The sequence below is a fragment of the Zingiber officinale genome, chromosome 5A, assembly GCF_018446385.1.
Source record: "Zingiber officinale cultivar Zhangliang chromosome 5A, Zo_v1.1, whole genome shotgun sequence".
NCBI lineage: Eukaryota > Viridiplantae > Streptophyta > Magnoliopsida > Zingiberales > Zingiberaceae > Zingiber > Zingiber officinale.
The window spans coordinates 66,400,986-66,428,123 of NC_055994.1; the positions used below are offsets into that span (position 1 = coordinate 66,400,986).

General features: G+C 38.8%; 1 protein-coding gene and 1 pseudogene across 3 annotated transcripts; one reads left to right on the top strand and one right to left on the bottom strand.

Moving 5' to 3' along the window:
- LOC121980544 (farnesylcysteine lyase-like) lies at nucleotides 1-4,647 on the top strand. 3 transcript variants are annotated; one of them, XM_042532628.1, is made up of 6 exons: nucleotides 1-581; nucleotides 749-922; nucleotides 1,456-1,815; nucleotides 3,115-3,290; nucleotides 3,387-3,681; nucleotides 3,872-4,647. In XM_042532628.1, the coding sequence occupies exons 1-5, from the start codon at nucleotides 21-23 to the stop codon at nucleotides 3,649-3,651; spliced, it is 1,536 nt and encodes a 511-aa protein (XP_042388562.1). In that variant the 5' UTR covers nucleotides 1-20; the 3' UTR covers nucleotides 3,652-3,681; nucleotides 3,872-4,647. The 3 variants fall into 3 exon arrangements, with proteins under 3 accessions (XP_042388562.1, XP_042388563.1, XP_042388561.1); XM_042532629.1 differs by having other exon boundaries at nucleotides 3,934-4,647; XM_042532627.1 differs by lacking the exon at nucleotides 3,872-4,647 and having other exon boundaries at nucleotides 3,387-3,811.
- On the bottom strand, nucleotides 3,924-26,673 carry LOC121979608 (annotated as a pseudogene).
- Between the last annotated feature and the right edge of the window lie 465 nt (nucleotides 26,674-27,138).

A 27,138-nucleotide genomic window follows, 5' to 3' on the forward strand; every position in this document is an offset into this window, starting at 1 on the left:
TGCCTCAAACCCCCAAATCCATGGCTTCTGTCCCTCCGACGCTTCTACTCCTAGCCGCGGCGGCGCTCGCCCTTCTCTCCGCCGCCGCCTCCGCCGCTGCCGCCGATGTTACCAAGGTATGCGTCGTTGGTAGCGGCATCGGTGGATCTTCGGTGGCGCATTTCCTCAGACAATACACCTGCGCCCAAAGTGCCGCGATTCCCTGCGTCGACGGCATACGCATCTTCGAGAGGCGCGGGAAGGTCGGTGGCCGGATGGCTACAGTTACGATCGGCGGAGATACCTTCGAGGCCGGGGCATCTATCATCCACCCCAAGAACCTCCACGCCCTCGGTTTTGCCCGCCTCCTCCACCTCGATACCAAAGCCGACGACGACTCCGGTGTCGATCTGAACTCCAACGTCTCATCGTCGTCGTCTTGGTTTGGAATTTGGGATGGATCTCGGTTCGTATTCAAGACTCTCACGCCTCCTTCTGCTTCAAGCTCCGCTATGTACCGCAAGCTGTACCCTTTGTTCGACTCTTTGGTACTTCTCTGGCGCTACGGATTATCCCTCCTCCGGATGAACCGTTTCGTTAAGGTAATTTCTCTACCTGCCAATGAAAATCGTTGACTTGTGATCTACCGCGGTTTCTGTATTGAAATCACGACGAGACTTTCAGCACAATCGAGCTGCGCCTTCAATTTGATTTTGAACATTTTGTATCATGGAATCTTCGACTGTGAATTTGATCTATCGTGGAGCAGGACATGTTGCAAAGATTCATGCTTTACTATAGTGATCTTGAGTCCCGGCCTGTATTTGAGACCTTAGAGGAGATGCTTAAATGGTCGGGATTGTATGGGCTGACCCGCTGCACGCTTCAGGAAGAATTGGCTGACGCAGGGATATCTTCTCGGTTAACATCTGAGTTAATAACTGTATGAACCTGCCTTTCCTTGTTTACTTCAAAAGTGAATTCCTTCTACTTCCAATCAGATAAATGAAAGTAGCTCTGTCTTTGAGGATGAATGGTTTATTGTTGTAGTGAAAAATCGTTGCAATTGCAAGTGGATGCAACAGAGACAACATGGTGTTCTAAAATTAAACTGATATAAACATCACGAACCAGAGAATATAGGAATTGTATGCATTTTGTTAGAGTTTGCAATGATACCATGCTGTTAACATATTCATAGAACTTCATAATAAGTTACCCTTAGTTGAATAAATTGGGTTTAGTCCCTTTGTCATATGTATGACTAAAAGCAACAAATTATAGTTGAGTTTCTATAATTGCTTACATAATCTTACTCGCAGTTTGCGTTTAGGCATTGCTTTAATACCTCTTACTAGTAATTCATTAGAAGTGGGATGAATCTGTTTCTCATGTTAAAAATATTCTTCATCTTTGGAAATCTTTTCCCATTTCCATAATCTTGTTTTGATGCGATTGTTTGTCATCTTTCTACAGGTAATAACACGAATCAACTATGGTCAGGATGTTACCATCAGCGGACTAGCTGGGGCAGTTTCGTTAGCTGGCTCAGATCCTGGATTGTGGTCAGTTAGTGGAGGCAACTGGCAACTTGCTGCAGGGTTGATTAGGCATTCAAATGCCACTTTGCATCTCGATGAAGGAATAAATTCCATCACTAATGTTGGAGGTTATTATGAGCTCAATTCTTCAAAGGGGAACTCATATGCCTGTGAGGTAACAGTGATTGCTACACCATTAGATGAGATAAATATCACCATTGTACCTCCAGTTTCTATCCCCAGTAGAAGGTTACAGCACACACACACAACTTTTGTCAGAGGGCTTCTTAACCCGGTGAGTATTGGGTAGACCACTAGTCTTTGCATTTTCCTACTTGTTTGACATAAGAACATATTAGGATTTATTTGAAACTTTATAGTAATAACTACTATCAGTAAAGTAACCTTTTCTATTTGGAATTTGACCTATTGCATCTTTCAGTGATTGCTAATCTTAAGTTAATGATTAAACCAACATACTGTGTGGTCATGATACCTGTTATTAGGTTGAAAATGTTAAGTTGAAATCTGGTTTGATTAAGTTTAGTCCAAATAGAATAGTGAAGTCATCGTTATGTAATTTGATTTCAATATTCATTAGTTTACAAGACTATGCAGAAAGTGGAGGATGCGAGTATACGAAGTGGCATTGTGTTAATTTTGCATACTTAATAATGAAGTCATCTAGTGGGTATGCATGTTTACTATGAGGCAGTATAAAATCTTCAGTATACTATATTGAAAAACAAAAAAAATATGGAGAGTGGAGGACACCCCCATCCCCTTGAATCTCTACATGTTTAATAGTTGATTATCTAATGAAGGCAACATGCATGTTTACTAGTAGATCACATAGTTGATGTAGTTACAAGAATTATGGGTGTTGAGTTTTAACATATATTTATACGCTAGGAATGGAGACAAAAGGCAAACATAGACTACAACATTAAAGAGACTATATTTTTTCTCCTAAGAAAAGTTTGTGTTTTTGTCTATCCCTTCGTCAGACACTAGTTACCCCATCCATGGATGTGATTTTGTTCTGTATCAATTGGTGTCATTAGGAGGGAGGAGATAAGGCAAGATCTTTAGAGGAAAAAAAAGTCATTTGATCAGTAAAAATTTGTTTCCCTTTTCTTTTCCATTTCTAGTGTATATCAAGTTACAACAATATGAATGACTCTTGCAGTTATATGACGACCACTTAAAAAACTGAGCTACAACAATATGAATGCCTCTTGTAACTATATCACTACATGACCGGATAATAAACATGCATATCCACTACATGATCGGCTAGTAAACATGCATATCCATTACATGACTCCATTAACTATACAAAATTAGCACAACTTCATATCATGATATATACGTTTGTAAATAATTGAACATCAAAAATTAATCTACAAAACTGTGATTTCATTATTCTATATAGACCAGACTCAATCAGACCATCTTTACTTAAGACATGACAAAATAACCTGAAGCATGTTTTCTCAACATGGTCTGATCACCATCTGGGGCTTGGCCTAGCATGCCAGAAATTCAAGTAGTTGATTTATTAATAACCTTGTCTATTTTCCTTGTTTGACAGAAATATTTTGGGCTAAATATTGCATCAGAAATTCCTGACCTCGTGGGCACGCTTGAGCTTCCCGATATTCCATTCTCATCCATATCCATTCTCAAGAAATACAATGAAGAAGATATTAGCTACAAGTTGTTTTCTCGGGCACCACTGGATGATGACTTTCTAGACATACTATTCAGGTGAGTTTGATATTTTGCCAAATCGAGATGACAAGTTTTCTTTTTCCCTACGAGCCACTTATCATAGAGGCATTCCTTTTGCTCAACCTTTCACAGCAAGAGGAGGGAAACTCTCCGGATAAACTGGCCTGCATATCCTCATTATGAAGCTCCAGAGCTGTTTGCCCCCATAATTTTGGACGGTGCACATTTGTATTACATTAATTCGTTTGAAAGTGCTGCTAGCACAATTGAAACCAGTGCTGTCGCAGCTGAGAATGTTGCGCGGCTAATTATAGCTAGGATCTCTGGCCAGTTGTCGTCATTTGCTCCAATTTTAAGGTCTCATTCTACTGAAGAATCACTCCACACTGATCTGTAAGATAAGCTACGATTTGGAAGACTAAAAGAGGTATTTTATGTCTCTTTTTGTATGTCCTCTTGTGGGATACACATACAGCATGATCCAGTCATTTGTTTTGTAAAGTAGGAGTGGAGTTTCTAACACAAATTTATTAATGTTTTCTGCAATGATTCTTGTCCATTGGAATCGTTAAGCTCCCTGTGATCGATCTAAACTCGATATTTCTCTGTTCCATTAGCTCCCTGCTTTGATGCTCTGCTTTTGGGTTTCTCGTCCGGCTCACTGCTGCTCTACTTGTAGATGGCATACAGCAGCAGCTGCATTGCCCCCAGCACGCTTCCACAGCCATTCGGCACCTGAACAGCGCAATAGCACAGTGCTTGCGAATGAAATCAATGGAACACTTGGGGAAACTACAGAAATCAGATGGAATCATATCATAATCACCGAGATGAAGGGATCATGGCCGAGCAATCCGTAGACAAATCACGAGGTGCTGCACAGGAAGACGAACATCGAGAGCAGGAACGGCGTGTACTCCACGCTCTTGGTCTTGATCACCAGCCGCACGATCGACAGAGCTTGCGGGGCTGGCCATCGAGGAGCTCCAGGGAGATCACGGCAACAGCTGCAAAGGCTGAGAGCACGGCGGCGAGCAGCACTGCAGTGTGAGCTCTGACGGATGGTTTGGACGCGAAGACGAGGAAGATAACAACGTAGACGGCTTCGATGGCGGCACCGGCTCCGTTGACGGTGGACACCAGGATGTTGTCCGGTGACACGAACGGCAAACCGTACCTGCATAATTAACGCATTTATCAACCTCTCTTTCATCTAAATGACCCCTTCAGTAGTTGAGATCGCACACCAAGCAGAGAGGAGGCAGTTGAGCAAGGTCATGTTGTAGGGAACGCCTGAGAAATCCTCTGTGGATCTGCTCCTGATGATCCTCAAGAACGTGACACTCCAGACACTAAAAGGCAAACAACAAGAAACAGTTTGTTTAGTAAAGATTTAAAGAAAAAGGGGAAAAAAAAGATGAACACGGAAACAACAACATAGAACAACAACACTCACACTGGAGATAAAAACAAGAAGAGAGCAGCGGCGTTGCCTGTAATCAAAGATCCATGACATAAACAACAACAACAAATAAACAAAACATCGCTGAGATTGCATGAAGCGGAAGAACAGATGCAGAGAGAGAATATCCAACCAAAGATGCCAAATAAGAAATGCAGCAGTTCCATCTTCCGCTTGAATGTAAGATGTGGAAGTGCGAGGGGGAGATATATAGCGAGATTTCTGTCATACGGTTAAATTTTGTAACTGACTTCTCTATCTGGAGTTTGGAGACGAGCAGCTTTTTTTCGTGTCAGATTCTGATCTTTGGTTTTTTAGCCATTTGGGTTTGTTTTTCGATCGGATTGGATTCTAAAATGGGTTTTACTTTTTTTCTTGTTTTTCTGCATTGAATTTCACAGGATACGTAAATGGAATAGAGAAAAGGGCGGTTGAACTAAATAGTTATTGTAACTAAATAATTACTTAAAAATTTATTATTTTGAACTTATTGAATATTCATATATATAACCTGAAATTCCAAACAACCATCTGCTGCTTCAATTGCTTAAATAAAGACGCCTTCGGAGCAATGGTGTTAAGCCTTTCAAGTGGTTGATTAGTCGATTATAAGGATTTTTTTTTTTAAGTGGGATGATAATTTTAAGAACATTGGTTATTTGGATAAATTTTTATGAGTACTTTTTGATTTTTTTTTTATGAGTGATAAAAAATTTTTATTGGACTACATCATTATAAAAAAATTTACTTAAATAAATAAAGATAATGTCATTCCCACAACAATGGAAGATACAGCAGCACTCAATAGATAATATATTTAAAAATTCATAATCAATTTTTATCGAATTAGTTAGGCTGAAGAATTAAATATCAACTCAATTGTAATCTAAATTTACCTGTCTACCTACTATCAAAATAATAATAATAATAATAATAATAATAATAATAATAATAATAATAATAATAATATTTTAAATATTTATACACCTATTTTAAATAATGCATGATTAATTTTAATACGATTTCACCATATCACATCTGATGTTAATTTATCCTATGTAGAAATATTTCTAAAAGTTAATATAATTTTTAATTTCCAATATTTTGTAATATTACGTAGGAAGAGAGAAGAGGAGGGATTGCTCCTGCGCTGTCCATGAGCAGGCGCTCGAAGGTGCATGCCCGCTCTCTTCTGCCTCCATGGGTCACGATTCACAGTGGTCTCCACTCACCATTAATTTAAAGCTTGACTTAACAGCTCACCCTTTTTTTGTTTTTTTTAAAATTAATTCAGATATCTAAGTATCTAAACCTGGGATCCAACTAATCTCAGAGGGGTATGATCCGATCTTATAGAGTGACAAAGCTTGCCTCCAAGGACATTAAAAAATATCGAACCTAATATTTGACTCTCATTGTATGGGTTATGGAAACCATCCTTGCCTCTTACCACAACTCACCATCTAATCCATTGGACGAGGAATGCCTCTTGATATTAAACCCTCAATTCTAAATCATAAAATAAATATGATAAAAATTAAAAGGACATTCCTTTTATTGGAATCTTCGAAGGACCACTCATTTTAAATCTATTATAAAAAAAATGTCTAGTTTATAAAAATACTGCGGATTAATTTTGATATGATCAATCAAATTAAATTAAGCTCTATGATTTTAATGTCTTGTATCTAAGTATATAAAGACTTAGGAGTATAAGAAGTCAAGTGGAAGATGTAGCAAGTAGAAGGATGACACAAAAAATAAGTCGACAGGTTCGGTGCACCTGCACGTGACGTTTTCGAGGGACGAAAGTCAGGGAAAAACACTACTTGAGGAGAATGTCAGAGTTGGGTGGTAAGCTCAACTCTGGATAACCGGAACATCACTCAAGTGACTGGACAAAGTCAACTACTGAGTTGACTTTATCCAGGCGCCCGTACATAATCCAGACACCCAGAATCCTTTGGACCATATCAAGGAGCCGTTGTCAAAGAGGGTCAGCACGGAGTCCACGTTAGCCGAGTCCAAGTGTCTGGACCGAGTCTAGGAGCCCGGGAAGTGGAGACTCGTTGGAAAGAAGTCATTGCAAAGTGGATTGAGGCAATCAAGTTGAGGCGTATGTTCAAGAGTTGCCACGTTAGCCAATGACTTGTTATAGACAATAGTCTTATGATTTATACTATTTATTTCGATAAATATAAATTCACTATTTGAGTGTACTTTATTTATGTGTTTGAATAGTCTTAAAAGAGTCTTTACATGTGTAATTATGAAAGTATTAAAATATTCCCTAGTCAATGAATTGATATATTCGGACATCATCAATTCTGTGAGACTAGCATAGGTTATACTCCTTGGTTTAACCAAACAACTATTATTCACTAGTTGGAGACATTTAGATGTCGAGAGTTAAACGTGGATGCTAGTTATAGTAACTAGTTCATTGGAGTGACCAGCTGTAAGACTTCATATGATTTTCTACATATTGTTGGGACCTTAACGCTGCTAAGGGGGGAGGGGGGAGGGGTGAATAGTTCATCACCTAAATCATCGCTTCCTATGCTTGTTAGTGGACAATGGGAATACAAAACAAAAATAACAAATAAAAAGCTAAACCTAGAGGCAATAACCAAGACAATCAAACCTCTAACACATTTATATAACGTGGTTTGGAGATAACTTACTCCTATTCCATGACTGTCTGTAAGATAGACGATCCCAATCCGTCGGTGGATGATTCCCCGGAGAACTTACGGCTAGCTCGCACAGCTCCTTGTGGGTGGAGAAACCTCACCATAACTCGCACAAGACCACACTAGATCACTTGAGCACTTGGAGACTCTAATTAGGGTTAATCACCACTAATTTCATCAAATAGAGCTCGGGAGGAAAATACCAAGCTATTTTCCTGCCACCAGTCAATTGGTACAACCATCAGTCGACTGGTCCTAAGTAAAATTTGACCATTATAAGCCAACGGTCGGTTACCAATCAACTGATGAAAATACCAGTCGACTGCTACAGTAATGCTACAATAACACTAAAATTTTATCCTGAGTATAGTCTCTCATGCACTCATCCTTACTCGGATAACCTAGACATAGCCTTCTAGCCTCCTCCATCAACCTCGTGTCCCTCGGATACCTCCCCATCCTTCATGCCTTGCCTTCTAGAGCTTTCATTGGCCTTGTCATTATTGTCTGGTCTTCCTTTGCCAAGAGGTCGCACCTTTAGGACTTCATCCATTGCCAAGTCACACTTGGACTTATTTTGCCAAGACTATATGCTTGGACTTACACCGCCAAGACTCAACTTGGACTTTCACCTTTTCCAAGATCACAGTTGGACTTTCCTTGTTATACCTATATCCTGCACACTCACAATGTATATCAAATACAACAATAAACTTAATTTAAATCTTTACCTAAACATCAAAACCTATGGCATCTAGATTGCTCCAATAAGCTCCCTCTTTTTGATGTTTGGCAACTTCGCTAAGCACAGAGGTCATCATCGCCGATTCTTGAAGCTTCTTGTAGACAAGTGTTGCTACACTTCCAAGGTCAAGAGATGTTGCCAAACAAGAAGAAGAAGCAAGCTAGAGTTTCATGATTATAATCTTGTAAGATTTCATTTTATATTAGTTTATATTTTTCTCTTTTTGTATTTCTTTGTGTGTGAACTTGTACGAGACTTCTCTGCCTTTGAATTGTTTCTGAGAAGGAGTGTTTCATAGTGGAGAGTGTGCATGAGGGTCGGATCCTTGGATTAGTCACCTCTTCTTGAGGTGGATACCAAGTAAATCCATCTTGTTAGCATTGAGGAGCTTTGCGTCGGGTTTATTCGCTGTACATCATCATCGATAAAGCACGAGAAGTTATTCACCCCCTAGCTCCGAAGTGATCCAACAAGTGGTATCAGAGCTTGGTCTCTCTTTGTTGGACTAATTGCCAAAGGAGCAACCGCTAGAGAAGAAGATGGAGTGGAGGGACCTCTGGATGGGACATCCGGATCCCACCTCCATATAAGAGCAAAAACTTTGGCTATTGGAAGTCATGCTTGGAGACATAGTTCCAAATGGATTGGAACCATTGGATGACATTGGGAGAGCCATTCAAGACTCCAATCGACAAGAAGGAAAAATGCCTTCGACCTCGATATCGGATCGAAGAGTAGCAAAGGGAGCAATCAGAGGCAGACGAGGAGGTAATTAGAATTTTAATTAATTTATTACCTCCTAATGTGGTATTGAATGTAAGTGAGTATAAGAGTGCTCATGAGCTTTGGAGTAAGGTGATTGAGCTCCATGAAGATACTACACAACTCCAAGGAGTGGAGGAACCTAAGGAGAAGGGTTCATTGGTCCAAGGAAAGGATCAATCGGATGTTAACACGTGCTCAACATCCGATGGGGAGGAAGAAGTAGAATCGGTCACATCTTCGGAGGAGGAGGATGTGGAATCTTCTGTTAGAGTGTATACTAAAAGCCTAGTTTTTTGTAAATATTTATTTTGAAATAAAGAATCACATTGGTCAAATATCTACATTTATATGCTAAGTGTAGTTGTTCAATTAATTTATATTGTAGATAACATGGTGTATGGTGTTACACACAGAAGATCATGTTATTAGTTCCTTATAAGTTATAAAATGTAGCTCACGACTAAGATGAAAAGGAACAAACCATTGGAATAGTCGTAGTGTAATTTGGTATTAGTTTATCTTGACTATAAAATTATACTAGTACACTCTGAGTGTATTGAGCAGGACCATTTGAGCTAGTATCTTTTTATACTGACTATATAAATGTTAGGATATATACTAAAAGCCTAGCTTTTGGTATAAACATTTATCTATAAATAAGAATCACATTGCTCAAATGTCTACATTTATGATAAATGTAATTGTTCAATTAATTTATATTGTAGATAACATGGTGTGTAGAGTCACACATAGAGGATCATGTTATCAGTACCTTATAAATTATAAACAGTATCTCACGACCAAGATGGAAAGGAACAAACCATTGGAAGGTCGTAGTGTAATTAGGTATTAGTTTATCTTAACTATATAATTACACTAGTACACTTAGAGTGTATTGAGTACGACCATTAGAGGTCGTTTCTTTTTATACTGACTTTATAAAGGAACAAAGACCTTAGTTATTATGGAAGTGTGTGCTCTTAATCCTAATATAAAAACAAGCACATATATTTGATATTTATTTCTTTAATTTATCAATAGGTGAGATTTAGTTCGATAAATCAATAATCCCGATAAGTTGGGAAATAATATTACTTATAGTGTGTGTTGTTGATTATAGAAGGAAACTGTGTCCTAGTAATCTAGGTTGAGAATGACCCCAAGAGGAGCTCATAAGGATTGTTATATTAAACCCTACAGGTGGACTTAATCCGACATGACGATAAGATTGAGTGGTACTACTCTTGGACTAAGATATTAATTAAGTGAGTTGTCAGTAACTCATTTAATTGGTGAGTATTCATTATCTTAAACACAGGGAGACTATCATACTCATAATAAGAAGGAGCCCAAAATATAATTTGGGATTGGTGCGGTTGTTCAATAATAGTTCTTTAGTGGAATGAATTATTATTGATGACATTAAGTTGTGTGTTCGGGGTGAACACGGGAAGCTTAATTTTATCGGGAGACCAAAACTAAATCCTCCTCTCGGTCCCTATTGTAGCCTCTTGTATATAGAGAATTATACCCACCTATACCCACCTTCTTACCCAACCTATAGGGGTCGACCAAGCCAAGCTTGAAGCTCAAGCTTAGGGCCGGCCAAGCCTAAATGTTGAGCCTTAAGGTGGCCGACCAATTGCTTGGAGCCCAAGCTTAGGTGGTCGACCACATCATATTAAAAAGAGATTTTTATTAAAATTATTTCTTATGTGGATATTATGGTTTTAAAAGAGAGTTTGAAATTTAAATCTTTCCTTTTATAGCTTTCTACAAAAGATTAAGAAAAGATTTGAAATATTTCCTTATTTGTAGATTGAAAGGTAGATTTTAATTTTGAGAAAACTTTCCTTTTTAAACCATGTTCATGATTTAAAAGAGAGTTTAAAAATTAAATATTTCTTTTATAAAGCTTCTACAAAAGATTAAGAAAAGATTTAATATCTTTCCTTATTTGTAGATTAAAAGAGATTTTAATTTTTAGTGATAACTTTCTTTTTATCCGCATGTTTAAAAGAAAGATTTTAATTTATAAAATTTTCTTTTTACAAACCACCATGAAGGGAAAAATTAATGGAGAAATTTTTTATAAATTTCCGGAGACAAATTAGGAAGTTTTAATTAATTAAAACTCTCATTGTTTATAGCTTTAATGTGGCCGGCCATGTAATGTGAGAAGAGAAAATTATTTTTAATTAAATAAAATTTCCTTTTCATGGCAAAAGAATTAAGGAAGTTTTTTATTTAAATTTCCTTATTTGCCAAAACCAAGGATTATAAAAGAGGGGGTAGAGGTGCCTTCATGGCTAACAACTCTATTCTTTTCTTCCTCTCTTTTTCTCCTTGGTGTGGCCGGTCCTAGAGGTTCTCCTTCTCCTCTTCTCTTCTTCTTTAGTGGCCGGTTTTATCCCCTCTTGGAGCTCTTGATGGTGGCCGGTTCTAGCTAGGAGAAGAAGGAGTGAAAGGAGGTTTTGTTTCTTGCATCCCTTGGAGCTTGGTGGTGGTGGCCGAACCTCTACTTCTCTTGGAGAATTAAGGTGGCCAAATCTTGCTTGGAGAAGAAGGTGGCTTAGGTGGATTCTCATCTCGGTAGATCATTTCCCACACAACGTCCGAGATAAGAAGAGGAATATGGTAGAAGATCAAGAGGTTATTTGCTTACAAAGAAAGGTATAACTAGTAATTATTTTCCTCATCATACTAGTTTTCTTTGTATAGTTATTTTTAGAAATACCAAACACAAGAGGCATATGATTCTAGAGTTTTCGGATTTGTTTTGAAGTTGTGTTTCTTTTCTTTTATTTTTCGAATTTGTGATTCGATTGTTCTTTTTGGTTAACCTAGAGTTATTTAAGGAAATTAAATATTACATTTTCTTAAAAGGCTTTGTCTAGGCGGTGGTGGTTACTCTCATATCCAAGAAGGCCATGTGCCTCACCATGCAGTCCTGGAAGACAATTTTGAAAATTAATATTTAATGGAATTAATAACATAGGTGGATTTGAATCAACAGTGTTAGGTTCCGCTTGAGATTCAAATCTAAACCATTAAGAACAGATAAGTTAAATTTGGAATCAATGATGTTAAGTTCCGTCTGTGATTCTTAATTTAACTTCTAAAGAACACAATAGATTATTTAAGGAAAGGTTCGACACTTGTACAAAAATTTTTGTGCAGTGGAACCGGTACGATTTTCCTAGGACTAACCAACAATAAAAGAATAATACCTTTGTTATTATGGAAGTGTGTACTCTTAATCATGATATAATAACAAGCACATATACTTAATACTTATTTCTTTAATTTATTAAAGGGTGTGATTTAGCTCGTTAAATCAATAGGCCTGATAAGTTGGGAAATGATATTATTTATATGGTGTGTTGTTGATTATAGAATGAAACTGTGTCCTAGTAATCTAGGTTGATGATGTTCCCTTGAGGAGCTCATAAGAATTGTCATGTAAACCCTGCAGGTGGACTTAGTCCGACATGACAATGAAGTTGAGTGATACTACTCTTAGAGCTAGATATTAATTAAGTGAGTTGTCTGTAACTCATTTAATTAGTGGGCATTCAATATCTTAAACACAGGGAGACTAACATACTCATGATAAGAAGGAGCGCATATAGTAATATGAGATTCGTGTGGTAGTTCAATAATAACTCTTTAGTGGTATGAGTTATTATTGATGAACTCGAGTTAGGTGTTCGGGGCGAACACGGGAAGCTCAAGTTCATCGGGAGACCAAAACCAATTCCTCCTCTCGATCCCTATTGTAGCCTCTTATTTATAAAGTCTTATACCCACCTTCTTACTCATCCTTAGGTGGCCGGCCAAGCCTAGCTTGGAGCCCAAGCAAGGGCCGACTAAGATAAGTCTTGGATGGACCAAGTGGTGGCCGGCCCTAGCTTGGAGCCCAAGCTTAGGTGGCCGGCCACATAAAAAATAAAAGGAGTTTATTTTAAAATATTTCCTTATGTGGAAGTCATGGTTTTAAAAGAGAGTTTTAAAATTTAAATCTTTCCTTTTATAACTTTCTATAAAAGATTAAGAGAAAGATTTAATATCTTTCCTTATTTGTAGTTAAAAGGAAGATTTTAATTTTGGAAAAAACTTTCCTTTTTGTAATCATCCACATGTTTTAATAGAGAGATTTTAATTTATAAATTTTTTTTTATAACCAACCATGAAGGCAATTTTAAAAGAGAAATTTTTATTTTAAAAATTTCCGGAAACAAATTAGAAAGTTTTAATTTTGTGTTTAAAACTTTCTTTGTTTGGAGGATTTGAGGTGACCGGCCATTAATAGAAGAAAAGGAAATTTTTTTTATTAATTAAATTTTCCTTTCAATGGTAAGGAAAATAAGGAAGTTTTTATTAAAACTTTCCTTATTTGCCAAGACCAAGGAATATAAAAGAGAGGGTAGAGGTGCCTCACCTCATAACAACATATCATCTAGTATTCCTCTCTTCTCTTCCTTGGTGGTGGCCGACCCTCTTTTCCTCCTTTTCTCCTATTCTTCTTCCTTGTGTGCCAGCGACATCTTCATCTCAAGGAGCTTGGTAGTGGCCGGATCTTGTTAGAGAAAGAAGGAGAGATAGGAGGCTTTGTTTCTTAGCATCTCTTAGAACTTGGTTGGTGGCTGAAAGTTCTTTATCTCTTGAAGATTGTTGGTGGCCGAAACTTGCTTGAAGAAGAAGGAAGCTTGGGTAGATTCTCATCTCGGTAGATCATCGCCCACGCAACGCCCGAGATAAGAAGAGGAATACGATAGAAGATCATGAGGTTTATTAACTACAAAGAAAGGTATAACTAGTTGTCTTGTTCCACATCATACTAGTTTTCTTTGTATGGATTTTGAAATACCAAACACAAGAGGCTAACGATTCTAGGTTTCAAATTTATGATTCGAGTTTGTGTTTCTTTTGTTTTTTTTCGATCTTGTGATTAGATTGTTCTTAATGGTTAAACCTAGGGTTACTATAAGGAGATTAAATATTGAATTTCGTTGAAAGACTTTGTCTAGGAAGTGGTGGATGATCCCATACCCAAGAAGGCCTAGTGCCTCGCCATGTTTAACCTGGAAGCTAATCTCTGAAATAAATATTTAATCAAATTTGTAACATAGGTGGATTTGGATTAAGAATGTTAAGCATCGTTTGCGATCCAAGTCTAAACCTCTAAGAACAGATAAATTGAACTTGGAATCAATAATGTTAAGTGATATGAGTTAGGTTTCATGGACCCCCGATAAGGAAGGGAAAGGAGATAACCAAGTGGAGAAGATAGATCAATGTTGGTCGGGACATACCTCAAAGGAGGTAGGCCAATATCGATCGGGATATACATCAAAGGAGGTAGGCCAATATCGATCGGCATATACCTCAAAGGAAGTAGGCCAATATCGATCTGGATATACCTCAAAGGAGGTGGGCCAGTATCGAGCAAGACATACTTCCGGAGAGGAAGAACAATATCGACCGAGATATACCTCAAAGAAGGTAGGCCAATATCGGTCGGGATATACCTCAAAGGAGGTAGGCCAATATCGATCGAGACATACCTTCAGGAAGGAAGGTCAATATCGGCCGGGATATGCCTCCAAGGAGGCAGACCCATGTCGATCAAGATATACATCCAGGGAGGTTGGCTAAGATCAACCGGGATATACCTCAAAAGAGGAAGGCCAATATCGGCCGGGATATACTTCCGAGTAAGTAAACCAATATCGATCGAGACATGCCTTCAGGAAGGAAAGCCAATATCGGCCGGGATATACTCCCTAGTAAGCAACCCAGTATCGGTCGAGATATACCTTCAAGGAGGAAGGTCAATATCGGTCGGGCTGAATAATACCTTGAAAAGATATATCACTATTGATCAAGATTACATACTTAATAAAATATAGCCCAGCGTTAGTTGGGATAATAAACCTAGGGGGCATGGACAGGCATTGCCTAAGGAGCCTCATGAGAGGTAATAATAATTGACTAAACCTGGTTAAGCTCAGCTTCGACCGATACAAGGAACACTGTTATATTAAGTTATCTATGGTATAACAAAAGCAGGAGGAGCGAGTAGGAACGATGAAAACACTTTAAAAGGACTTGTGAAATATGATAGAAGTAAATATTTCAAATAAAGTAGTTAATAAAGATATTTGCACTATGTGATTGTATAACAGGTGTTATATATTTGGCGGGAAATGTGTTTTTAGACTATTTTACAGGTACTAGATGACAAAGAAGGTACATCTGGAGTACAAAAAAGATTCTTTAAAAGTCATTTACCACAAGTATGCAGCTTACGTCATCTCATAACAAAATCTAACAAATCGGGGTCCACTTCATGACTATGGAGGTTATATGAAGTGGTATAAAAGGGGGAATCCTCTCCGTTGGCAAGGTAAGTTGAGATCACTGTGCACATTGATAACCCTAGTTTTTCAACTACTGTTCATCTTCTTCTTCTTCTGCTTCTTCTTCCTTCTTCCTTCTTCCTTCTTCCTTCCACACGGAGAGATTACTGACTTGAGCGTCGGAGGGCCTAGCCAGGGATTCCCACCTCAGTCTTAGGTCATTGACGATAGTGTTGTTTGGTCTCTTGTGCGCAGGAAGCCTTGGAAGCTTCAGATCTGGGTTTTGTCCGATCGAATCTCTTTATCACCATTGGTACTTTGCATCGGAAGGACACTCCGGGATTTCATCTTCTTGGGTCCGCTTTGGGTTTCTTGGATCGGCGTTCCATAGGTATTATTCTTCACCATCAGTAGGTTTTTTCCTTCCAACTCTCCGTTTTGTCAAGCTTCTTAGACAGGATCAAATTTGGTGCCGCCTGTGGGAACTTCAGCTGAATCTGAGACTACAAGATGGAAGAGGCTGGAAAATCAAATCTACTCACCATTAGCCGTGAGGATCTAGATTTCCTCATAAACACTCATGTGCAGAAGGCTTTACAACAACAACAGCAGTAACAACAAGCTCATACTGGATCCACTCTGCAAATGGCTCATAATCCAGCAATTTCAACTACTGAACACCGGAAAGGAAAGGAGCCAGAAGAGGAAGAACATGCATATTTTCCTCCAGTTATGATCTCTCCGACAAGGCGTCCGCGAGCCTTTCTTCACACTCCCATAGAGCAGGGGGGTTGAAGGCCCGTGTTTCAAGAATCCTCTGGTGAAGCACCAGATAAAGAAAAGTGTAAGATTAAAATGATGACTAGTGATAGCTCACCAAAAAAAGTCATCTCTCCATTCTCTCAAAGTGTACTGGATGATCCGCTTCCTAAGCGGTATCAAAATCTTCAGATCGACGAGTACACTGGAACCACAGATCCAGAGGATCATCTAATGAAATTCAAGAATGTAGCATTATTACAACAATTCTCTGATGGGGTGAAATGTCGGATGTTTCTTACTACACTCGGAGGAGCCGCACAACGCTGGTTCAAGAGACTGCCGGAAAAATCCATCCGAAAATTTAAGGACTTCAAGAAAGTTTTTCTACATCACTTTTCTAGTAACAAAAGGTATCATAAGACTCCTTGGAGTCTATTCTCAATTAAGCAAGCATCCAAAGAGTCCATCCAATCCTACATCAAAAGATTTAATTAGGTAGCTATCGATGTACCCAATGCTACTACTGAAATCTTAGTAAGCGCTTTCTCTCAGGGTTTAAATGATAATGATTTCTTTAAAGATCTAGTGAGAAATCCTCCTACCAATTTTGATTCTTTAATTGAACGTGCCACTGAATTTATTAATGTGGAAGAAGCTCAAGCTGCCCGCAGAAAAGAGGGCCCTACTTCTTCTCCTACTCTGGTTAAGGAGAAAGCTCCTACTCCTATTCCTCCACCCAGAGGACCTTGGGCAGTTCATCCACCTCATCGCCATCCAGAATATCACCCGCAAGCAGTACAGCATGTGGAGATACAGCCAGAGGTGCCCAGAAGATGGTGCACCTATCATAAAACTAGCAGTCATCATACTGAAGACTGTTTTGTTTTGAGAAATAAAAGAGGCAATAGGGAGCGATACCAAAGGCAAAACTATTATCGACAGCAGTACCCTAGGTAGCAAAGTCCGTTCAAATTGGAGTATCGCCCAGTTGAGCCTCGGCGGGATGCATTACCCACCCCGACCGGTACAAGCCAGGTGTCGGAGAAGGCTCCTTCTGAAACCATGACAGCCCGACAAGAAGAAAATAGGAGTGATGCCACCCGGGGTAATATCAATATGATCACAGGCGAGCCCACTGATGGGGATTCTAATAGGGCCAGAAAAGCACACACACGAAGACTTGAGATTCATGCGGTGGGGTGCAGCATGGAATGAGCAGCTGGTCCCGAAATAAGTTTTGGACCTAGAGATCTTGAGGGGGTAGAAATACCCCATGATGACGCATTGATAATTAAGGCCGTGATAGCCAATTACACTATTTCTCGTACCTTTATTGACACTGGTAGTTCTGTCAATATTATCTTTAAGAAGGCTTTTGATCAATTACAAATCGACCCGCGAACTTCAACAGATGGTAACTCCTCTATATGGATTCACGGGTAATGAAGTACAACCGCTCGATCAAATAAAGTTGGCCATATCTCTAGGGGAGGAGCCCCTAATGAGAACGAGAAGATCTTATTTCATGGTAGTGGACGCCCCACCCTCTTATAATGTGATACTGGGTCGACCGGCCCTAAACGAGTTTAGGGCGGTCGTTTCTACTTTTTGTCAAAAAATTAAATTTCCTGTTGATGACCAGGTCGGGGAGGTGCAAGGTGATCAGAAGACATCTTGAAAATGTTATGTAGAGATCATTCGGACTGAAGCCAATGCTGCCCGAAAAATTCAAAAGATGCAAGTCAATGCCATTCAGGAAAAGATGCCTGTGCTGGTTTATGAAGAAAAGGAAGAAGTTCGAATTCAGACCGGGTGACCTAAAGCTACTACTTATGTTGCGGCTGATCTTGATCCCACTCTGAAAGCCAAATTGGTGTAATGCCTAAAGAAGAATAATGATGTGTTTGCCTGGACGCCCAAAGAAGTCTCGGGCGTTTCTCCTGCAGTCATGGAGCATTCTTTGCATGTCTTCCCAGATGCCCGACTGGTCATGCAAAGGAAAAGAAATTTTAGCGCGGAGCAAAACCAAATCATCAAGGAAGAAATAACTAAACTCATGGAGGCTGGTTACATCAGGGAGGTACAATTCCCCAGCTGGCTAGCTAATGTGGTGTTAGTCTCTAAGTCAGGAAACAAATGGGCGAGTATGCATTGATTTCCGGGATCTCAACAAAGCTTGTCCAAAAGATTATTATCCATTGCCTCGGATCGATCAACTGGTAGACTCCACTGCTGGGTGTGAATACATCTCTATGCTAGATGCTTATCAGGGCTATCATCAGGTCCCCTTAGCTAAAGAGGACCTATAAAAGGTCAGTTTTATAACATCTGAAGGTACTTATTGTTATAATGTTATGCCCTTCGGACTAAAAAATGCAGGAGCAACTTATCAGAGGCTTATGAATAAGGTCTTCCAGAAGCAGATTGGAAGAAATATGGAAGTATATGTCGATGATATCTTGATTAAGTCTCTTCAAACAGTTGATCTGTGCAGGGATGTAGAGGAGACCTGCAAGACATTGAGGCAATATGGACTCAAGCTGAACCGGAGCAAATGTTTATTCAGAGCAAAAGGGGGGAAATTCCTGGGATATATGGTGTCCGAGCGAGGAATACAAGCCAACCCGAGCAAAGTCAAGACACTTCAGAACATGGAGCCACCGCGCAACATGAGGGAAGCTCAAAGACTTACTGGCCGGATTACAGCCTTGTCTAGGTTCATTTCTAGGTCGGCCGATCGTAGCTTCCACTTCTTTAAAATACTCCAGAAGGAAAACAAATTTCAATGGAACGAGGAATGTGATAAGGCCTTCCAAGAGTTAAAAGATTACTTGTCTACTCTTCCTGTATTAGCTAAGCCTATAGTAGGAGAGACCCTCTGGGTGTATTTGTCAGCTAACGAGAATGCTGTAGGCTCTGTATTAGTTAGGCAGGAGGGGAAAGAACAACAACCTATATATTTCTCTAGCCATTTATTAAAAGGAGCTGAGTGTAGATATATTACACTAGAAAAGTTGGCTTATGCATTAGTGTTGACCGCTCGGAGGATGCACCCATATTTCTTAGCACATGAAATTGTTGTATTGACCAATAGTACCCTCAGATGGGTGCTACTCAACCCAAAGGCATCAGGCCGGCTGATCAAATGGACGACTGAACTTGGTGAATATGACATACAGTATCAACCTCGCTCGGCCATCAAGGCACAAGCTCTAGCAGATTTCATTATAGAAGTTCAAGGCCCCGAGGAAGAAAATATTTGGAAAGTTTATGTGGATGGCTCCTCAATTAGACAAGGTAGCGGAATTGGTGTTCTTTTTATATCTCCAAGGGAAGACAGACTCTAACTCTCTATCAGATTGAATTACAGAGCTACTAACAATGAGGTAGAATATGAAGCCTTGATAGCTGGATTGCAAGCTGCTCGGCATATAGGTGCAGCTCGATTCCTCATCTATTCTGATTCTCAATTAGCAGCCCAACAACTATCAGGTAATTTTGAAATTAATAATGACAGGCTCAAGTTATATGCTGAGGCATTTGATAAGTTAAAGTCCCAATTTCAAGAAGTAAATATACAAAAGGTTCCTCGATCTGAAAATCAGGTAGCAGATGAATTGGCTAAGCTGGCCTCCGCTATAACATCATGGAATTTGGATCGGCCAGTGGAACAAACTCTGTTAATATCTTGTATCGAAAGACAAGTTGATGTAGAAATATAAGGCGACTGGAGGGCCCAAATCATATTATATCTACAGTAGGGTATTCTTCCGAGTAATGCAGAACAAGTAAGGATATTTAAGAAAAGAGCTGCTCAGTATACTATGATAGGAGAACAGTTATATAAAAGAGTTTTTTTCTAGACCTCTGCTCAAGTGTATTGGCATAGAAGATATACAATTTATTTTACAGGAGGTTCATCAAGGCTCGTGTGGCAGTCATATAGGAGGAATATCCTTGACTCGCAAAATCTTACTAGCAGGATATTTCTGGCCTACTCTACACGAGGATGCCAACAAGTTGGTAAGAACTTGTATTTCTTGTCAGAAACATCAAAATATTTTGCATTATCCTATACAGTTATTGAGGACCTCTATAGTCTCATGTCCCTTCGATCAATGGGGCATGGACATAGTAGGCCCGTTTCCTATGGCAACTTCATAAAGAAGGTTTTTATTAGTAGCAATGGATTATTTTTCTAAATGGGTAGAAGCAGAACCACTTGCCCGGATTACTGAAGATGCAGTTATTAAGTTTCTGTGGAAAAATATCATATGCAGATTCAGCATTCCTCATAAATTAGTCTCTGATAATGGAAGGCAATTTCAAGGGGATAGAATCTTAGATCGATGAAAAAGTTATGGTATTATTCAGGCCTTCACCTCTGTAGCTAATCCACAAAGTAATAGTCAAGCGGAAGTAACCAATAGAGAAATTATAAGGGGTTTAAAAACCAAACTGGATCATGTCAGAGGTAGCTGGGTAGATGAATTACCCAGCATTCTTTGGGCATAACGTACTACACCTTGAGAAGCTACAAGAATTACTCCCTTTCAATTAGTTTATGGAGGAGAAGCAATAATTCCCATTGAGGTGGGAGTAGAATCTAATAGAAAATAATTATATGATGCAGACAATGATGGTCGATGACTCATGGAGCTGGACCTGATAGAGGAAATCAGAGATAAAGCCGCAACTCGTCTCGCCGCATATCTGTTAGAGTGTATACTAAAAGCCTAGCTTTTGGTATAAACATTTATCTAGAAATAAGAATCACATTGGTCAAATATCTATATTTATGATAAATGTAGTTGTTCGATTAATTTATATTGTAGATAACATGGTGTGTGGTGTCACACACAGAAGATCATGTTATCAGTTCTTTATAAATTATAAATAGTTGCTCACGACTAAGATGGTAAGGAACAAACCATTGGAATAGTCATAGTGTAATTAGGTATTAGTTTATCTTGACTAATAAATTACACTAGTACACTCTAAGTGTATTGAGTAGGACCATTATAGGTAAGTTCTTTTTATACTGACTTGATAAAAGAACTAGACCTTAGTTATTATAGAAGTGTGTGCTCTTAATCCTAATATAATAACAAGCACATATATTTGATATTTATTTCTTTAATTTATCAATGGGTGAGATTTAGTTCGATAAATCAATAAGCCCGATAAGTTGAGAAATGATATCACTTATAGTGTGTGTTGTTGATTATAGAAGGAATCTGTGTCCTAGTAATCTAGGTTGAGAATGACCCCAAGAGGAGCTCATAAGGATTGTCATGTTAAACCCTGCAGGTGGACTTAGTCCGACGTGACGATAAGGTTGAGTGGTACTAAGCTTGGACTAAGATATTAATTAAGTGAGTTGTCAGTAACTCATTTAATTAGTGGACATTCATTATCTTAAACACAGAGAGACTAACACACTTATAATAAGAAGGAGCCCAAAATGTAATTTGGGATTGGTGCGGTTGTTCAATAATAGTTCTTTAGTGGAATGAATTATTATTGATGAAATTAAGTTATGTGTTCGGGGCGAACATGGGATGTTTAATTTCATCGGGAGACCAAAACCAATTCCTCCTCCCGGTCCCTATCGTAACCTCTTGTATATAGAGATTTATACCCACCACATACCCACCTTCTTACCCAACCAATAGAGGCCGGCCAAGCCAAACTTGAAGCTCAAGCTTAGGGTCGGCCAAGCCTAAAGGTTAAGCATTAAGGCGGCCGGCCAATAGCTTGGAGCCCAAGCTTAGGTGGCTGGCCACATCATATTAAAAAAGATTTTATTTATAAATTTTTCTTATGTGGATTCCATGGTTTTAAAAGAGAGTTTAAAATTTAAATCTTTCCTTTTATAGCTTTCTACAAAAGATTAAGAAAAAATTTGAAATCTTTCCTTATTTGTAGATTGAAAGGTAGATTTTAATTTTGAGAAAACTTTCCTTTTTAAACCATGTTCATGATTTAAAAGAGAGTTTAAAAATTAAATATTCTCTTTTATAAGTTTCTACAAAAGATTAAGAAAAGATTTGATATCTTTTCTTATTTGTAGATTGAAAAGAGATTTTAATTTTTAGAGATAACTTTTCTTTTTGGAAATTATCCACATGTTTAAAAGAAAGATTTTAATTTATAAAATTTCCTTTTTACTAACCAATCATGAAGGGATTAAAATTATTGGAGAAATTTTTATAAATTTCTGGAGACAAATTAGGAAGTTTTAATTAATTAAAACTCTCATTGTTTATAGCTTGTGGTGGCCGACCATTATTATTAAAATAAGAAAATTGTTTTTAATTAAAATAATTTTTCTTTTTCATGGCAAAAGAATTAAGGAAGTTTTTATTAAAATTTCCTTATTTGCCAAGACCAAGGATTATAAAAGAGGGGGTAGAGGTGCCTTCATGGGTGAACGTCTCTATTATTCTTCTCCTCTCTTTTCCTCCTTGGTGGCCAGCTATAGCTTCTCCCTCTTCTCTTCTTCTTGTGGCCAGCGGCAACCCCTCTTGGAGCTCTTGATGGTGGCCGGTTCTAGCTAGGAGAAGAAGGAGAGAAAGGAGGTTTTGTTTCTTGCATCCCTTGGAGCTTGGTGGTGGTGGCCGGACCTCTACTTCTCTTGGAGAATTGTGGTGGCCGAAACCTAGAAGGAAGAAGAAGGTACTTGGTGGTTCTCGTCTCAGAAGATTGTTGCCCACACAACGTTCGAGGTTAGAAGAGGAATACGGTAGAAGATCAAGAGGTTATTTTTGCTTATAAAGAAAGGTATAACTAGTAATTGTTTTCCGCATCATACTAGTTTTCTTTGTATTGTTATTTTTGGAAATACCAAACACAAGAGGCATATGATTCTAGAGTTTTCGAAATATTTTTTTTTTTCGAGTTTGTGTTTTCTTCTTTTTCGAATTTGTGATTCGATTCTTCTTTTTGGTTAACCTAGAGTTATTTAAGGAAATAAATATTAGCTTTCCTTAAACGGCTTTGCCTAGGCGGTGGTGGTTGCTCCCATATCCAAGAAGGCCATGTGCCTCGCCATGTAGTCCTGTAAGCCAATTTTAGAAATTAATATTTATGGAATTAAAAACTTAGGTAGATTTGAATCAATAGTGTTAAGTTCCGCTTGCAATTCAAATCTAAACCATTAAGAACAGATAAGTTAAATTTGGAATCAATGATGTTAAGTTCCGTCTGCGATTCCTAATTTAATTTTTAAAGAACACAATAGGTTATTTAAGGAAAGGTTCGACACTTGTACAAAAAAATTTTGTACAGTGGAACCGGTATGATTTTCTTAGGACTAACCAACAATATCGACAACGAATAAGGCAAAATTATAACAGAAGAGTTATCCCTAGATTTTTTCAAGTGGGAGATCTAGTATGGAAGCGTATCAATCCTGTGGGGGATGTTAGTAAGTTAGCACCACAATGGGGATGACCTTACAAAGTGGTGGAAAAGCTCGCATCGGGTTCATATTATCTCCAGGATACTGAAGGAATAATTCTCGAACGTCCCTGGAGTGCAAATCATTTACAACCTTACCGAACCTAACGAGATCATACCATTCAAGAATACATCTCATGAAGTAACTTGGACGGGTCTTCATGGGATGAACCAGAGACTTTAAACTATCACAGAACATAGTCGATCGGGAAATCTCATGAAGTAGCTCGGACGGGTCTTCATGGGAGGAACCGGAGACTTTAAACTATCATAAAAGCATAGTCGATAAGGAAATATCATAAAGTAACTCGGAGGGGTCTTCATGGAAGGAACCGGAGACTTTAAACTATCATAAAAGCATAGTCGATCGGGAAATCTCATGAAGTAACTTGGACGAGTCTTCATGGTAGGAACCGGAGACTTTAAACTATCATAGAACATAGTCGATCAGGAAATCTCATGAAGTAGCTCGGACGGGTCTTCATGGGAGGAACCGGAGACTTTAAACTATCATAAAAGCATAGTCGATTGAGAAATCTCATGAAGTAGCTCGGACGGGTCTTGATGGGAGGAACCGGAGACTTTAAACTATCATAAAAGCATAGTCAATCTGGAAATCTCATGAAGCAACTCGGACGGGTCTTCATGGGAGGAACCGGAGACTTTAAACTATCATAGAACATAGTCAATCGGGAAATCTCATGAAGTAGCTCGGACGGGTCTTCATGGGAGGAACCGGAGACTTTAAACTATCATAAAAGCATAGTTGATCGGAAAATCTCATGAAGTAACTCGGACGAGTCTTCATGTGAGGAACCGGAGACTTTAAACTATCATAAAAGCATAGTCGATCAGGAAATCTCATGAAGTAACTCGGACGGGTCTTCATGGAGGAACCAGAGATTTTAAACTATCATAAAAGCATAGTCGATCGGGAAATCTCATGAAGTAACTCGGACGGGTATTCATGGGAGGAACCGGAGACTTTAAACTATCACAGAACATAGTCGATCAGGAAATCTTATGAAGTAACTCGGACGGGTCTTCATGGGAGGAACCAGAGACTTTAAACTATCATAAAAGCATAGTCGATCGGGAAATCTCATTAAGTAACTCGGATGGGTCTTCATGGGAGGAACCAGAGACTTTAAACTATCATAGAACATAGTCGATCGGGAAATCTCATGAAGTAGCTCGGACGGGTCTTGATGGGAGGAACCGGAGACTTTAAACTATCATAAAAGCATAGTCGATCTGGAAATCTCATAAAGCAACTCGGACGGGTCTTCATGGGAGGAACCGGAGACTTTAACTATCATAGAACATAGTCAATCGGGAAATCTCATGAAGTAGCTCGGACGGGTCTTCATGGGAGGAACCGGAGACTTTAAACTATCATAAAAGCATAGTTGATCGGGAAATCTCATGAAGTAACTCGGACGAGTCTTCATGTGAGGAACCGGAGACTTTAAACTATCATAAAAGCATAGTCGATCAGGAAATCTCATGAAGTAACTCGGACGGGTCTTCATGGAGGAACCAGAGACTTTAAACTATCATAAAAGCATAGTCGATCGGGAAATCTCATGAAGTAACTCGGACGGGTATTCATGGGAGGAACCGGAGACTTTAAACTATCATAGAACATAGTCGATCGGGAAATCTTATGAAGTAACTCGGACGGGTCTTCATGGGAGGAACCGGAGACTTTAAACTATCACAGAACATAGTCGATCGGGAAATCTCATGAAATAACTCGGATGGGTCTTCATAGGAGGAACCGGAGACTTTAAACTATCACAGAGCATAATCGATTGGGATTATATTGTCGATATAAATTCAAAGTTATACAGATTTCTTCACAAAAATCATTTGGTATTCCACGCTGAATTAAGAATCAAGGATTGAAGGGAATTTCAGACATACATATATATACATTACATTTCCTATCTGGAGGCCTGTTCACATGGAGCTCTTCATTCAAAATCGCTCGGAGCATTATGCCCAGCTCAAAGCTCAGAAGTTCCATAGAGTTCTTTATATGAAATCGCACGGGATTATTCATTCTTTTGGGTATGAAGCATACTCGACACATGCCTACCTGAGTGAAACTTATGGAAAACCTTACTGATCAGAGTTATATGGTCATGGAAGAGGTTATCGACAAAGAAGTTTATCAAAACAAGATTTAACCTCAAAATTTAAGCAAGGAATTCTTGAATAAAATAGCACTTATACTCAATATCCGAAAGCATTTCAAGGGGAGCAATCTCAAGCTAACATAAACTGGAAAAGGAAACAGGTAAGTATCCAACTTTCCCCTATATTGCAATCACTTAATTACAAAGTTTTCAGTTACAATTCTTTTTAGTGCAAGTCTTTTCATTGCAAGATTTTGTCATTGCTAATCTTTTTGAATACATAGCCCTGCTTACTTGAAATGACTCGTTAAATCCTCGGGTAGTTCTTTGTTGAGTCTGCGACGACTTATGAATGAAGAAGGAGGTTCCTTAGATAGATAACCACCCTCTCTCAGTTGTTGAAGAATTCTCGACACAGAATTATTTAAAGCTCCTACCATTCGACGGACATATTCTTGAACGAATGCCGGAGACTTTAGATAAGCTAGGCGCCACTCTTCCCATCGGTTCTTCTCCTACTCTTTATAACTCTGAAAATCAGCTTGTAGTTTAGTGTTTTGATCTTTTAAAGAATCTTTCTCCAATTTGAGTTGTTCCAGTTCCTTTTGGAGCAGTGACAGCTTGGCATCTTGAGTCTTTCTTTGCTCTTGTTCTTGTAGGATAGCAAAATCATGAGAGGCTAGGTCTTGAGCTTGTTCAGAAAGACAGACATTATGAAGCCTCTCTACTTTCTCTAAAACAAGGCTTTTATGAGAAGCGTTTGAGAGAGCTTTTTCCTTTAAAGCAATTTCCAGTCGAAGACCAGAATGTAATCGGTCCGCCTGTAGCTCCAAAGTTCTCCTTGCAAGCTCTTTGTCTTTCAATAATTGTTGCGACTCCAGTAATTCCTGCTTCAATACCCTCAGTTGGCGATCTTGCAAAGCCACTTTCTCTTGCAACTGAGTCATGTTATCAGGAGAGGGAGTTAGAGTAGCTTTCAATGTCTCTATTTGAGCTTTTAGTTTATTGTTCTCCCGGTCCCGAGCCATAAGTAGTTGGTCTATGTGGATACTTGAAGCAAGAAACTAAACAGAACAATAATGAGGATTAGGAAAAATGATAGGTAGATAGTAACCTAAAACTGAGAATACGTATGGTGATAGCTTGACGGTTGTGATTGTCAGCCCGATCTGAAATATCGATGCCCCTTAATTGCTCTTGGCTGTGTAGTCAAGATTCAGCTAACAGACCTTGTAACTGAAGAGAACCATAACTAGGGGGATCAGAGGCCTGCCCCATTTGGGAAGGTAGACCTAAGGCTTTTCTGAATAAAGGTGAGGGAACTGAAGAAGAAGAAGGTGAGGAGGAAGAAGACTCAACAAGAGGGAAAGAAGTGCTAGAGACAAGGGTGGTAGTAGAAGAAATAGAGGGGATGGAAGGTGGCAATACAAGGGATGCTGACTCAATCGTTGAAACACGAATCGCTGAGGGCCCGGCACTGGGAGAAGATCTCC

Bases quoted from the DNA above. Each gene is read 5' to 3' on its own strand.
- LOC121980544 (XM_042532628.1), top strand. From the start codon at position 21: ATGGCTTCTGTCCCTCCGACGCTTCTACTCCTAGCCGCGGCGGCGCTC. The intron at 923-1,455 runs GTATGAACCTGC...ATCTTTCTACAG, and splicing joins TAACATCTGAGTTAATAACT to GTAATAACACGAATCAACTA. The intron at 3,291-3,386 runs GTGAGTTTGATA...AACCTTTCACAG, and splicing joins TTTCTAGACATACTATTCAG to CAAGAGGAGGGAAACTCTCC.